The following is a 15,414-nucleotide window of genomic DNA, read 5'->3' as shown; positions in this document are numbered from 1 at the left end:
AGAGAGCAGCAGGACCCCCCATTTCAACCCTGAGCCACAAAGATTCTCCTTTATCGCTACCTCAAAGTCAATCACAGTTGGATTGTCCTTCATCGATTCCAGCCAATTGGTAAAGATGGTGTCCTCAGGAAAAGCTCCTTTCCCTTCCCAGGCAAGAGCCGCAGCAAACTGGGATCTTCCACCTTTGGTGAAGGATATGGACTTCTCTGAGGATTGCAGAAATGAACCTGGGAGGACAGAATTAATGCCTATGATTGTAGCAGCAACATAAGCAGGTGATTCTGTAGCAACCAACAGAAGTCGAAACAGAAAATATTTGTCAAAGCCACTCTTAGAAACCAGGAAGAATTAAAGTTAAAGCATCTTCACCTAACTTTGTCCTTTGTGCATTTTTGAGTGGATTTATTCATTGGTGCACCATAAAAGGCAGGATGTATTATGCCATCTATGTGTCAAAATATAACAAAGGGACCTTATATTTAATTTTACATATTATCACAGCGGCTAGAATAGCATTTGGGTAGAGATGGAAAAATAAAACGATACCAAATGTGGATGAAATAATACAAAAAATTATAGAATGCACTGAGTTGGACAAGCTAACCAAAGAAATTAAGGAAAGGAAGAGACGGGGTATTACTTAGTTTGGGAAAAATGCAGTAGTGGAATACAACCAGTATGCCCTAGTATAGGTGTACCAGTGCCTGCTGGGAGCACCAGGTACTGTTCCAGTATGGTGCTCTGGAGAGCCAATCCACCTGCCTGCCCTTCTTACCCGTGTTTGAGCTGATCGGGGCTTACGCGCACGGAGCGTACGGCTCCTGCACGAAACTCCGGCAAGCAACTACAGCCTCGCGGAACGTCGTGGGCGGTAAGTATGCATGCATGCGCTGCGGGCATGCTGCACGCATGCAAGTGGTGGACGCCTGGCCCCGTTGCACTGCACCGGTTGCAATGGGATCGGCAACCCATCACTGGAAAAATGGTATAGGTGATTGGAGGATAGAAACAGAAAATAGTAATAACAGTTCAAGAAAAATAAGAGCTACAAAGCTAAGAGAACTGTCATACTAGAAGAAGAAGAAGAAGAAGAAGAAGAAGAAGAAGAAGAAGAAGAAGAAGAAGAAGAAGAAGAAGAAGAAGAAGAAGAAGAAGAAGAAGAAGAAGAAGAAGAAGAAGAAGAAAGTTTGTTTGATGTAAATAGCCAAATACAGATTGGTAAGTAAAAGAGAAGGAAATAAGAGGGTTAAAAATGTGAAATTGAGTAGAAATGTATTGAGAGGTAAATAGTGTATGTAAAGATACACCCATTGATAATTGCTAAAAGAAGGAATGCGAAGTTCCGGTGTGATGTATAAATGTAGAGTATGCCTTTGTTATTGTGTATATGTGTGTTTTTTTTTTAAAATAAAAAATATATTTTGTCAAAGTCACTCTTGGAAACCAAGAAGAATTAAAGTAAATCGTCTTCACCTAACTATGTCCTTTGTGCATTTTTTGAGTGGATTTATCCCATAAAGGCACCAAAAAAGGCAGGATGTATTATGCCATCAAGCTTCTTCGACAGCCACACCAACACCTTGAAACAACAGCTTTGGCGTCACTAAGAACTATTAATAAAGTGCTGTATGTATTAGATACCCTCCTTTGCAGAGTTTAACAGATGGCCCCCAAATAAACATCCTTCCCTCCCTTTTCACAAGAAGTTTCTAGCCCTCAAGCATTTTGAATGCATCTGGTCAAATTTCTGAAAAGAGAAGCAGGGTATGAGCACTAGAAGCTGAGTTTCTATCTTTAGGAAATCTCATGTTATAGACTCCCATAGGAATTCATTAAAATTTACATAATGTTTGCAGATCCTGGAATAGAGCTTTTTCATTTTACATTACAAATGGGCCCTTTTCTGGCCTCCAGGAAGCCTCCGGAGCCTGAGAGAGACTGTTTTTGCCCCCCTGGGGGCTTGACGAAAACATCTGCAGCCCAGGGAGGGCAAAAAACAGGCCTCAAGGGAGCCCATGAAGCCCGGAGGAGGCTATTTTCGCCCTCCAGGAGGCTCAAGGCAAACCTCCAGAGCCCAGAGAAGAGAAAAATGGGACTCTTGGAAGTTCCAGAAGGCTGTAAATGGGCTCGTTTCTGGCCTCTAGGGAGCCTCCGAAGCCTGGGGAAGCCTGGGGAGGCCGTTTTCACCCTCAAGAAAAGCCTCCGGAACTCAGGAAGGGCAACCCCACAACCATCTTGGTGCAGGAGGCCAACTAGGGCTTGCCTACCCCTGGCTGTAAAGCACTATGAAGTGATATATAAATGCTATTGCTATTGCTAGTTTTAGATATCTCCTCCTGAAGGATAACAGGAAATTAATGGAGGCACGGGAATGTTTGAGTAAATCCTAGTGGTATTAAGATTCTTTTAATTTATCATTGGAAGCTCTTGGACTGAAATTGTAACTGTGCGACCCTATGTTTTTACCTTCATGACGAGCAGCCATTCTGTTGCTTGTACAGCTTATTCTCACTTTCTTCTTTTTTTTCCACGCGATACGCCTGGTTGTTTCTGTCCGAACGCACTCTTGTGATTCTGTCTGTGTTAAACCTTAAGAAATGTAAGTTATTTCCAGAATATTTTAGCATTTAAAAAAATGAGTATTCCTGCTTTCTTCCTCCTCCCCCGCAATTTATCTAAATTATATGCATTTGACATATAAGGAAGCGAGGCTGAAAAATTAAAATGGCCATTCCATTTACAATAGGAAGAGCTATAGACTCAAAGGACATATTCGTCTTAATTATATATGTACATGCATCTTTTTCTTAATTTGAGGTGGTTTTACTTTTCTGGTTTGGTTGGATATCATTGTTCCAATTTCCCATATCTTGTATATGTCTTTGAAGGAGTATATGAATCAATATGAATCTATATTTGCTTCTACTTATATTATTCTATACTGTCAGAAATTAGTTTCTTTTGTAGCCTAGCAAATTGTAACCTTAATACTGGACTGCAAATGTTTTCTCATTGCTGCATCTCACTTCTATTCTTGGCTTCAAAGCTAGGCACATTTTTGAAAGCTAGTAGAAGAAATTGTTACACGGGAATATGAGGCCCCATAGATAAAAGAACCAAACTAGGGAGTTTTCCTGGCTCATAAATTCTTAAAGCATTCTGCCCAAAAAACAACTTGGCAAAGGGGGGCTGCCCCCCTCTATACAAGGCTATAGGAATACTCCACAGATAAGGTAGACAGAGACCGGAGCTTGAACAAAAGAACACTTTAAAGATCACGTAGTTAACGAATCTTTGCCTGGGTAAACTTTGTTTCTATCTGCCTAATATGTATATAATACTTTGAGCCACTCTTCCAGGGTATGGCTATTCCTTACATGCATTTGCTTATATGTTTTGGATATAGTTTTGTCACCCAGCTTTTGCTATGGCCATAAATAAAAGCTGATACTCTTTTAAAGCCTCGTCTTGAGTCTCACTCTCTTTGGCATTTCAGTGGCTTGGGGAAAACTGCTGGAACCTTACATCTTCTAAGCAACTTTTAATAGAATTATTATTTTGGGTTTAATTAGTTGCTTGTCAATTGCTACAAATGGTGCACATTTGTTTTAATGTATTTTACTCTTACGCAGTGTATATTTTTAATGATGAAAAAGTAGGATGAATCTTGTTATTCTTAGTGGTACATTAATAAGAAGCTTCCCGTGCCATTTGCTGTTCATCTGGATGCAATGATTATTTTAATATAGTAAAAGACAATAAATTAACCAAGAAATGGAGGCATTTCTTTCTGCTTATTTCTGTTCATCAGTTGGGTTTGGAGTCTTCATGGTCTCTAAGACTGGGGCATTTCTCTATCACAGTAGGATCACTCTGTGAGGCAGTCATGTAAATCTGCCTTTTCAAGTGGTCTTTCTCACAGAGGAAGCTTCCAACAACACAGATGTTATCAATAAAGGAGACTATTTGTAGCTCAGGGTTGAAATGAGGGCCCCTTGGTGGTCTGGTTTCTTGCAGCTGTTTTATTATCCAACCAAGCGATAGGTTGCCTTTCCACAGGAGGGACAGAATCAAACAGGGTGTGTGGGAATCGGCAAGATATCTAAATGACCTGATCTCTCCAAAACAAAGAATAGCTTTCTTCAGAGCCAGATTTAACATTCTTCCTTCAGCACTTCTCCAGGGCAGGTATAAGAGAACACCTATAGCTGAACGTGTTTGTATATGTGGTAAAGGAGAAGTGGAAGATAATTCACATGTACTATTACACTGCGAGCTATACAGAGCTTGTAGGTCTGCATGTATTCTCCCCTTATTAGAGAGATTGCCAGGGAAGGCAGACAATTTTTATCTAGGCTTTCTCCTCCAGGACACTAACCCAGTTACCACGTATGCAGTGGCAAAGTTCTGTGCTGCTGCAATGTCGATAAGAAAAAAATTGGCTACAGTATAGTACCACCTTGTACCATTTATCTGGACATACCTTTAACAATCTTTGGACCATAATGTTATTATCCACTTTTAATGTAAATACTTTTAATTATATTTTAATGTTAGTATTTTTAATATAGTGTTAAAACAAATATATATTGCTGGTCTTTGACCGTAATAAAGATCTTAAAAACGTATCCAACCAAGTAACTAGCACTGATGATACTATCTAGTCAGAGGTGGGTTGCAAATCTCAGTGCTACCGGTTCATGTGTGCGTGCGCACCGCTTCTGCGCATGCACAGAAGCATCTGGGCGGGTGGGCAAAGCCTGCTGCCGAGGCCACTACCAGTTCAGCCAAACCAGGAGCAACCCACCTCTGTATCTAGTCCATGTAATGTGTCAGGATCCCCATCATCCAGGACTGCTGGTGGATCAGTAACTATTGTCCACAGCTCCTCCCTTCGTAGGTACATCTCCATCTTTACACTCGAGGAGAAATAGTTTGTCTCATTCAGCCGAGACACCAAGAAACCTCTTCCCATTATGCCAACAGAGGACATTTTGCCTGCTTTCTTTCACAACCCACTAACCACTATCAAACCACATTGCACAACTCCACTGGTTCTGGTGCAAACTCACATTGGATTTCTCTTCTCTCTGGTCTCTCTAGTAACTCTGACCTTCTCTCTGTACTGGGCCCATAACCTGTCAGAGTGCGCACAGCGTGACTACTATTTTGAAACAACCCAGGAGCAAAATACAGTACACAGAGGTTTTGTCTTTAAACAGTGGTTTATGTACAACACACACACACACACACACACACACACACACACACACACAAGGAGAGAGATATACGAGGAGAGAGAGAGAGAGAGATGCCCTCACATGGCCTCCCTTATATATACAACTTCTTAAAGTGGCAGTAACCCTGCTGACTCATCCACATTTCATCATCTTAGTTTACAGCCTAACAGCAGCTGGTCAGCTATAATGAAATGTCTGCAAGAAAACAAGCAAGATCAGAGACCACCAAGGACCCCTCACAGATGTTATCCTTTCACATGCCTTCCATTTTTCTATGCCTTGTGTTCTCCAAAACTGGATGTGTTTTTCAGACTTTGGTTCCCTTCTCTTTTAATCCTCTCAGAATAACAGAGTTGGAAGGGACCTTAGAAGTCTTCTAGTCCAACCCCCTATTCACTAAAATGATCCATAGAAAGAAAAGGATGAATTGCAGTGCTGCACAGTGAAAGGATAAGACAACTTTTCCATTCCCAACTTAGTTACATTACGTACATACTGGCCCAGTAATAGGTCCCCATCTTCTTTTGCTAAGGATCATATACCTGAATTTCTCAGCTCTTCAGCACTGTACTGATAAAGGAGGTCATATCTGCCTCCCAATGACCCAGAGGAATAGTAATGTGTGCCAAAATCATCAAATATCCGGCTGTAAAGGGGATAGTTGTACTCCAGGGGCAAGCTATTAAGTGCCTCTAAGAACACCTTAGATGGCTGCAAGCCTGATTCCTTCATGGTGAAGTTGGATACCGCTATGACTTTATGGATCCTAATAAATCTGGACTCCTAAAAATGAAGAAGAGAAAACGTGGATTTCGGTTGATAATTAAAATGTCTTTTCCTAGATCCATGATGTGCAATGATCGGTAATGATTATGGTTTTATCAAACCCCAATTAGAATCTGTTTATCACCTGTTAAAGCCAACCAAATAAATACCCTCACCCATATTTTTTTAAAATGAGTTTGTTAATGAGAAACTTTAAGTCAGCAATTTGTATCTAGGTAGATACAGATACAGATCCATTTCTGTGGCCCTTAAATGCATGCGCACATGCACACCTGCGCGCATGCACACAAACCAGGGGTGATATTCACTTACCTTCCGTACAGGTTCGCAAATGTGAGTGCGTACTTTTGGTGAAAAAAAGGGGCCTAAATGGGATGCCGTGGAGCCGGGGCGTGTGGGCGGGGCCAGCCGCAATTTCCCCTACTAATTCAGGTGAACCCGTCCGAACCGATAGAATACTATCTCTAATACAAACATATGCACACACTATGTCTGGGGAAATAAAATATTTTTTTTTAATTTGTTCAATTAAGTTCTAAAACAGATACATCAGGATGGCATCATGGGCTATTATGTTTTAAGCTATCCTGAAAATCCCCAGAAACCAAAAAAAGATGTTTACATATTAGCTGTACTTCGACCTGTGACATCATTGCTATACTACTTGAAGCCTTTCGGTATGAAATTAATTAATTAATTAATTAATTGATTAAATAAATAAATAAATAAAATGGCACTCCAAGCTAGAGAAAAATTATCAGCTCCCTTTTAAATTCTCTGCTTCGTTGAATGGTAGATTTTAATCTTTTTTTTTTAATCCTAAAGTTTTAAATAATATTTGTTCATGGACATCCAGTCCTCTCATATAACTTGCATAGGTTTTATTAATACTTATTCAATTTGTAATTCTTAGCCACTCTCCTGCATGAAATATGGATGTTATTATTGTTGTTAATAACCTCTGCAGTAATAAAAGCAGTTCTCATAATTGAAAAGGGTATTAGAACTCATGCTTGCATTTGCCTTCCTTGGAAAAAGGAATATAGCCTTTGAATGGAACAAATGCCAGTAAGCATATTTGTTTAAAATAAACATTCTGGAAAGTCATATGAATATGCTTTTAGTCACTGAGGATTCATACTGCATTTGCACATACATAAATATTAAGGCAAAGGAAGAAATGCTGCACCATGTCCAGCATGGAGAGACTTTATGGGAAGGAAGACGAAAATTTTAATCAAAGGATTCTATCAAGCCCCTTCATTTCAAATGAGGCATCTATATACACGTTGTCCTTGACTTACAACCACAATTGAGCCCCAATTTTATGTTGTTAAGCAAGACAGTTGTTAAGGGAATTTTGGCCCATTTTATGACGTTTCTTGCCATAGTTGCTAAACGAACCTCCCTGAGATAACAATATAGATAGACCTCAACTCACAACTACAGTTGAATCCAAGATTTCTGTTACTAAGCAGGGCAGTTGTTATGTGAGTTTTTTGCCATTTTATAACCTTTCTTGCCGTAGTTGTTAAATGAATCACTGCAGTTGTTAAGTTAATGACACGGTTGTGAAGTGAATCTGTCTTCCCCCTTGACGTTGCTTGTCGGAAGATCGCAAAAGGTGATCACACACGACCCTGGGACACTGCAACTGTCATAACTATGGGTCAGTTGCCAACAGGGGTGGGTTCCTGCCAGTTCTAATCTCTTCTATAGAAGAAGTTCCACAAATCTACAGTGCCGTTTAGAACTAGTTCCAGCTACCTCCCCACCGCCTGTCCGCACATCTTCAAGATGAAGAGCGAGAGGAGGAATTCTGGGAGTTGAAGTCCACAAGTCTTAAAGCTGTCAAGTTTGAACACCCCTGGGGTTTTTTTTTCTAAAGGGTTAGGGGTGCAAGGGTCTTGTAACTTGACAGCTTTAAGACTTGCGTGCTTCAAATGCTAGAGTTTCTGAGCCAACATTTTGGTTGCTAAGCAAGAGCATTGTTAAGTGAGTTTCACCACATTTTACAAATTGGCCATGCCCACCCGGTCACATGACTGCCAAGCCACTCCCACCCGGTCACATGGCCGGCAAGCCACTTCACCCAGTCACATGCCTGGCAAGTCCCTCCCACAAAGCAGGCCACACCTACAGAAGAGGTTCTAAAAAAATTTGAAACCCACCACTGGTTGCCAAGCATCCGTATTTTAATCACATGACCATGGGGATGCTGCAAAATGGAGCAAAAGTCACTTAATAATTGTCTTGCTTAGCAACAGAAATTTTGGGTTCAATTGTGATGGCAATTTGAAGACTACCTGTATACAGGTGCCTCATTTGAAAGTCATAAGTCGAGGACCACCTGCATCTTGCTTCATCAAAGGCACTGCTTCTGATTTGGATAAGTTCTTTGTGGATAATTATTTTCCTGCAGTTTTCCAGGAAATACATGGGGCAGTCATTTTTGGCCACACAACTACCGACTCATATCCTGATTTCAGGACAATTGCATCTTTAAATTTTACGAGTGCTGTGTTTTTCCACTGAAATGTCTATCAAAGGTGTCAAACTGGTGGCCCTTAGGCCAGATGCACCAGCCACGCCCACCCTGGCTCCACAAAGGCAAAAATGTCACGATACATCACATGACATCAGTGTGAGACGGTGAGTTTGATACACGTGCTATATGATGATCAGCCTCTAGTGGGCATTGGGAATCACTGTACAAAAGGAGATCTGTCTTATTTGGCTACGAATCCAAAGAGGTCCTGCATTTGAGAAGCCAGATGCTGTCCACTAGAAAACAGAAACATTTCTCCTTTTGAAACAGTTTACATTCATTTTTAAAGCAGAAATGAATAACTTGGGCAAGAAAAATAATGGTTCTTCTCCCCCGCACCTTGCCACGTGAACTCAACAGCCTTTTTTTGCAATTTAAAAACAATCGACATTGACATTTCAGGCATGCAATAACATTTGCCACTCACGCCCAGTGCAGAAGGCAATTCAATACAGAAATGTTTTCTGTGTGAGCAGGCTAACGAACAAGTGACTTTTCCTGATCTCTCATTTATCAGCTTCTGCAGATGGAGTCGAAAGCTAGAATGCAAACAGCGGTACCTTTTTCTTTGAAGCTTGTATTGCTTCCTTGAAGGAGTAAGAGGATGTGACGCGGATTTTTGTCTTCTTGGAGAACAGGACTGGGATCCCAGATCGTCTTTTGCTTGAGCTAGTGGAAGAGCCACTATCAGAAGTATGGCTTTCAAAGGGAATTAAGTCATTGTAGTATTCCGAAGCCACCTCACCTTCTTCATTCACTACCTATGGAGAGATGTAATTGCAGAAACCTGGTTTGAGAAAGGACTGAATCCTATTTCTTAAGGGGCAATGACTGAAGTGGATACTAAGTCCCCATATCTGGAATTTCTAATTCCCACAACTGCATTTTTTTAAAGTGTCTTTTGTGGAGAACTTTAGCTTTGGTCTTAAGGAAGAGGTGAGAAATGTGGGATGGTTAGAACATAGAATAACAGAGTTGGACGGGACCTTGGAGGTCATCTAGTCCAACCCACTGCTCAAGCAGGATACCATTTCAGACTGTCCAGCTACTTCTTGAAAGCCTCCAGCGATGGGACACCCACAGTATCTGAAGGGAAGCCATTCAGATGTTGAAGGTTGCCCAACTCTGAGAAATTATGAAGTGTGAGGAGACACAAGAACAGCTCCATCTTGACCTTTTTGTCCTTGAAAAGAGCAGTGACGGATTTTGACCGACCACAACAATAATTTAGCAATAAACATAATTGTCAGTTTCTTGATCTGGCCTCCTTCAAAGAGCTGACACTTTTCATTACCTGCTTGATATTGTAAAGCATTTGTGTATGTATGTGTATGTGTGTATAATATATATATATATATATATATATATATATATATATATATATATATATATATATATATATATATATATATATATATATATATAGTGTCACAACCCCTGGTAAGCCCCAATTATGGGAGGAAGCTAACTACTTCCATCATCTGTCAATCGGCTCGTCACAAGAGTCCATCACGACAGAAACCCAATATTTTTACTGTTGCCTTTGTTATATTTGTGCTGATAAATAAATAAAGGGAGACTAGTATAGATCTATTTCAAGCTATTTAGCTCTCATCAGCTAGCCATACCCTTTAATCCCAGTAAGGGTTACGATTACAGCCAACATGCTTAATATCTTTGGATACTTACCTGGAAGAAAACAGACTCTACGTTTGCAGGAAGACGATATGTTTTCCTCAAGTCACTGGTCTTCACAAGTCTACAGGTGCCTCCATTAAAAGAATTATGGAGAACATTACCTCGACGTGTTCCTGCCAGAATATGATATCTAAGGGAAAACAATAGAAATTTTGCATCCAGTCATGGAAAGCACCCTGGATTCGTTCCTTAATTATTCATAGTAGGGGAGGGATTTCTGCTGAAGCTGGTGTTTTGCTGAAGAATTTAAAAATAAAACCCACATCCTTATATGGTAACAGAGCAAACAGGCCAAAAGCCGATTCATTAAATTCATCAATAACTTATATGATTACTGGTGACATCAGATACTTGGATTACAACTCCTATCATACCTAACCATACTTGCCCCATTGTCCAAGGTTGATAGGAGTTGTAGTCTAAAGGGCATCAAGTTTGATAAAGCTAGACTAAAGGTAAAGATAAGGATCCCCTTGCACATATGTGCTCGTTGTTCTCTACTCTAGGGGGCGGTGCTCATCTCCATTTCAAAGCCAAAGAACCAGCGCTGTCCGAAGACATCTCAGTGGTCATGTGGCCAGCTTGACTAAATGCCAAAGGCACATGGAACGCTGTTACCTTCTCACCAAAGGTAGTTCCTATTTTTCTACTTGCATTTTTACATGCTTTCGAACTGCTAGGTGGACAGAAGCTGGAACAAGTAATGGGAGCTCACTCGTTGCTAGGGATTCGAACTGTCAAACTGCCAACCTTTCTGATCAACAAACTCAGTGTCTTAGTCACTGAGCCACTGCGTCCCTATAAAAAAAAAGCTAGACTAGATCCTCCTTTTTGCCATGTTCTTATCTGTCTAAGTTCTTTCCTAATTGTCTGTCTGCGATCACTCTTCTTCCGTTCTCAGATAACTGGTTCTAAATGAAATTGAGCATCTTAATGTATAACTATGGAATAAATTGTAACATTTGCAGCCATGTATGGATATGGAGGAACCCCGCATGATTTGCAAGGTCAGGAAAGCATGGAGCCGTATAATGAAGGGTCTTCATTTAAACTACGTAGTTGTGTTTCCTTTTCTTTTTCATAGCTTATGCCTTTAATTCCTTTGAATTATTGCTTCTTATTCCTCTTTTTCTTGAGCACTTCAAGCATGGCTTACCCGTAGCCCATTAGGTCCACACCAGGAATGCTCTCATGTTTTCTTGCACACACGGGTCGCACACGTGGACAGTTCCTTTCATCTGAATTGTCCTCACAATCATTTTCTCCATTGCACTTTAACTTCTGGCTAATGCAGCGACCTTTTGCCAACAGAAGGAGGAGGAGGAGGAGGAGGAGGAGGAGGAGGAGGAGGAGGAGGAGGAGGAATTAAAAGACATATTTTTTCAAGAAAAGCAGACAAATGACTCTATAAGCAAGGAATGCTTCCACAAAGGCTCACATTATTATACAGGAAATAAATATTCTGCATATGTAGCCTTTTTGTTATTATTGGTTAGATTCAGAGATCGAGTAAAATTGGGATAATTCCACAACTATCACTGAAAATACATAGAATGTTTGTGGGGGGTAGGGTGCCACAAAAACACATCATACTTCATGGGAGGAGACCCAAAATTTAACAAGAATGTCGAAGAATACTCTATTGCCCTCAGCTATGACTAATAAAAGTTCCTTCTCTATTGAAAGCTTCTCTATATCTGGAGGGCTTCCTACTTCTTCCAGACTCCAGCCTGAGGTAGCTGTGCCCAGACATTCTGGCTTAGCAGCATATGTAGGATACAGGGTCTTCCAAGCCACCAAAACTGATACATGATGTTAATGTACTAAGCAACATTTTTAAATTGCAGAGATGGTTTCTGATAGATGATTAGATGATAGATGAATAACAATGATATTGTTATTACTATTAATTATTATTGTTGTTACTATTTACACTTAGTCTATAAGATACTTCTGACTGTATCTGATAAAATTATGGTGACATGGTAAGATATTACCATATACGTATGTGCTGATCCAAATAATGAGACTTTTTGTAATTGATAAGTTGAGATTCTCTCCATTTCTATGGAATTGTGCCTTAAATACTTTTCCAGACCTATAGATATATAAATGTACCAACTAGCACATTATTGCTTTCATTTTCACCATTCACTCCAGCTATATTTGAAAATCTTTACATTTATTTTTTCTAGTTCTTTCCATTGAACCTTCTGTATCCAGCAACTGCTGTTTGTAAGTTGTAATTCTTAGTAAGGTCCAACAAATCACTATGGTTAGTAGTTCCAAATACTCTGAATAATCCTATTGTAGCCGCATACCAAATGTTCAACAGTCTTCTCTTGTTCTTTGTATAACCAGCATTTACTTTCTTGACAGGTTTTCTGATTCAATTTTCATTATATTTTTTCATCACAATTGTTGTTGAACTGCTAACATAAGGTCTTTCATTTTCTTGAATGTGTCTTTTAAAATAAACTACACTTTTATTATCTTTTTAAAAAGCGTATTATTTGTATTGATATTATTTGTCTTTTCAATGCATCAAAATCATAAAAAGAATACAATCACCAGCCATCGATCAAGGAGCTACAGTAACAAGTCTAGAAGCAGTGGGAGGAGCTAGGCCTAAGGTTAAATAGGCCATACAGGAAGCTCTAAAAAAGCTTCAGCCAACCAAAGATGACAACTAAGATCTTAACATGGAATGTCAATGGATTGAATTCTCCACAGAAGAGAAAGAAAATACTTCACTATCTCAAACAGTTTAAGAATGACATAATTTGTTTGCAAGAAACTCATATCAAATCAACTGATCAAAAATATCTGATTAACTCAAAACTTGGTCAACATTTTGTAGCTTCTGCTATGGAAAAGAAGAATGGTATAGTTGTATACTTAAGAAAAGACATGAAAGCTGAATTAATTGAAGCAGATCTCTTCGGAAGATATAGCACGTTAGACCTAATCCTAGAAGGGAAAAAGACATTACTTTTGGGAATGTATGCTCCTAATCAACAGCAAAACAGATTCTATACAAATCTTCATGCCAAATTAGTACAGTGGGATTATAGGTCCTGTATACTATTGGGTGATTGGAATGGTGTGATAGACACTAAGAGAGATAAGAAGACTTCTCGCCCAAATACTAAGATGCGAGCAAAGCTACCCAAACCTTTTTTTTGACATGATGGACAACTTTGAATTGAGAGATATTTGGCGAGAAAGAAATGCAGAGGAATATGATTTCACTTTCTTCTCTGATAGACATCAATCCCTTTCAAGGATTGATTTTATACTAATCACTAATGATTTGCTTTCTAGGGTCAAGAAGACAAAGATTGCGGCTAGGGTCCTTTCGGATCATAACCCAGTTTGGATGGAATTGGGAAGGGTAGTGCAGGCAAGAAGGTCTTGGAGATTGAATGAAAACTTATTTAGATATGAAAAGTATATTAATGATTGTAAAAAATTGTTATCTGAATATTTTGTTTTGAATATGAATAAGGGTACATCTATGGAATTCATATGGGATGCAAGCAAAGCGTATATGAGAGGAGTGCTGATGAATATAAATAAAACACATAGATATAAACAAGGGCTAAAACGAACAGAATTGGGAGAGGAAATTAAGAGAAAAGAGTTGGAGTTAACAATGAATCCAGGCGACACAAAGGTTAAGGAAGCTATCACCATATTAAAATCTCAATTTGACATGTTGATCTCTGACCAAGTAGCCACTAATTTATTATATGCAAAACACAATACCTTTTGTAACGCAAACAAACCTGGCAGATGGTTAGCTTATCAGATTAGGAAAAAGAGGAAAACTCGAAATATATCTAAACTGATTTACAGAGGGAAGGAGGTGTTTCAACAGGAAGAGATTCAAAAGGCATTTCGGGAATTTTTTACAGAATTGTATAAAGGGGATAAAATTAATGGTCTAGATATAGAGAAATATTTAGATAAAGAGAAAATACCCTCAGTTAGAGAAGAGCACAGGCAAAAATTGAATCAGCCAATAACCTCGGGGGAAATTTTGCAGGTAATTAAGCAATTAAAGTTAGGGAACGCACCAGGTACAGACGGTTTGACAGCGGTTTACTATAAAAATTTACAGTTAGAAATGGTAGAACCTCTTAGAGAATTATTTAATAAGATTCAAACGGAAGGTAAAGTGCCTCCATCTTGGAAGACAGCGTTTATATCTTTGATACCCAAAGAAGATCAAGATACTACCCAACCAAAAAATTATAGACCTATCTCATTACTTAATGTAGATTATAAAATTTTTACTAAAATACTAGCAAATAGGTTAATGCTGGTTATTCAACAATTGATACACACCGACCAAACAGGTTTTATACAGGGGAGACAGATGAAAAGTAATGTCAGATTAATTATTAATGCATTAGAATATTTGGGAAAGAACAACCAGATCCCTGCTGCGTTTATATTTTTGGATGCTGAGAAGGCCTTTGATCGAGTTAACTGGCAATTTCTGTTGAAGATATTGCAAAAAATGCAAATAGGAGATAATTTTTTACAGTCAATTAAAGCAATATACCAACAGCAAACAGCACAAATCATAGTCAATGGAAGTTTAACAGACTCTTTTCAAATTGGAAAAGGTACAAGACAGGGCTGTCCTTTGTCCCCGCTATTGTTTATTATAACTTTGGAAGTATTGTTGAATAAAATACGGGGCTTGGATGGTCTAAAAGGGATCAAGATTAGGCAGCAAGAATACAGAGTGCGCGCTTTTGCGGATGGCTTGGTCATAATATTGGAACAACCGCAGGAATCCAGTATGGTTTTAATGAATATGATTAATCAATATGGTCAAGTATCTGGTTTTAAAATAAATTTAGGAAAAACCAAAATATTAGCTATAAATATGAATACTAAACAAAAGGAAGAACTAGGAGGGATGCTAGGATGTGAGGTAGTCAAAAAAGTAAAATATCTTGGAGTCAATATTTTAACCTCAAACAGGAAATTATATAAGCATAATTATGAACCACTTTGGCATAGTATACAGATAGAGATGAAAAAATGGGAGAAATTGCACTTATCTTTGCTGGGCAGGATAGCGGTAGTGAAAATGAACATTTTACCAAAAATTTTATTTCTCTTCCA

General features: G+C 39.0%; 1 protein-coding gene across 1 annotated transcript in view; it reads right to left on the bottom strand.

The window, feature by feature from the left end:
* Positions 1-15,414, bottom strand: part of LOC116506725 (complement component C6-like) — a 56,992-nt gene that overhangs the window by 28,674 nt on the left and 12,904 nt on the right. The window contains exons 5-10 of the mRNA XM_032214610.1: positions 11,429-11,570; positions 10,264-10,402; positions 9,135-9,335; positions 5,783-6,023; positions 2,467-2,589; positions 61-227 (exon numbers count right to left, since the gene is read on the bottom strand). Of these exons, the coding sequence (XP_032070501.1) occupies positions 61-227; positions 2,467-2,589; positions 5,783-6,023; positions 9,135-9,335; positions 10,264-10,402; positions 11,429-11,570 (1,013 nt within the window). The remainder of the gene's footprint in view (positions 1-60; positions 228-2,466; positions 2,590-5,782; positions 6,024-9,134; positions 9,336-10,263; positions 10,403-11,428; positions 11,571-15,414) is intronic.

Source organism: Thamnophis elegans, chromosome 3 (genome assembly GCF_009769535.1).
Source record: "Thamnophis elegans isolate rThaEle1 chromosome 3, rThaEle1.pri, whole genome shotgun sequence".
In the NCBI taxonomy this organism is placed as follows: Eukaryota; Metazoa; Chordata; class Lepidosauria; order Squamata; family Colubridae; genus Thamnophis; species Thamnophis elegans.
The sequence above is the reverse complement of the archived record's forward strand: the minus strand, read 5'-3'. Positions and strand labels throughout refer to the sequence as shown.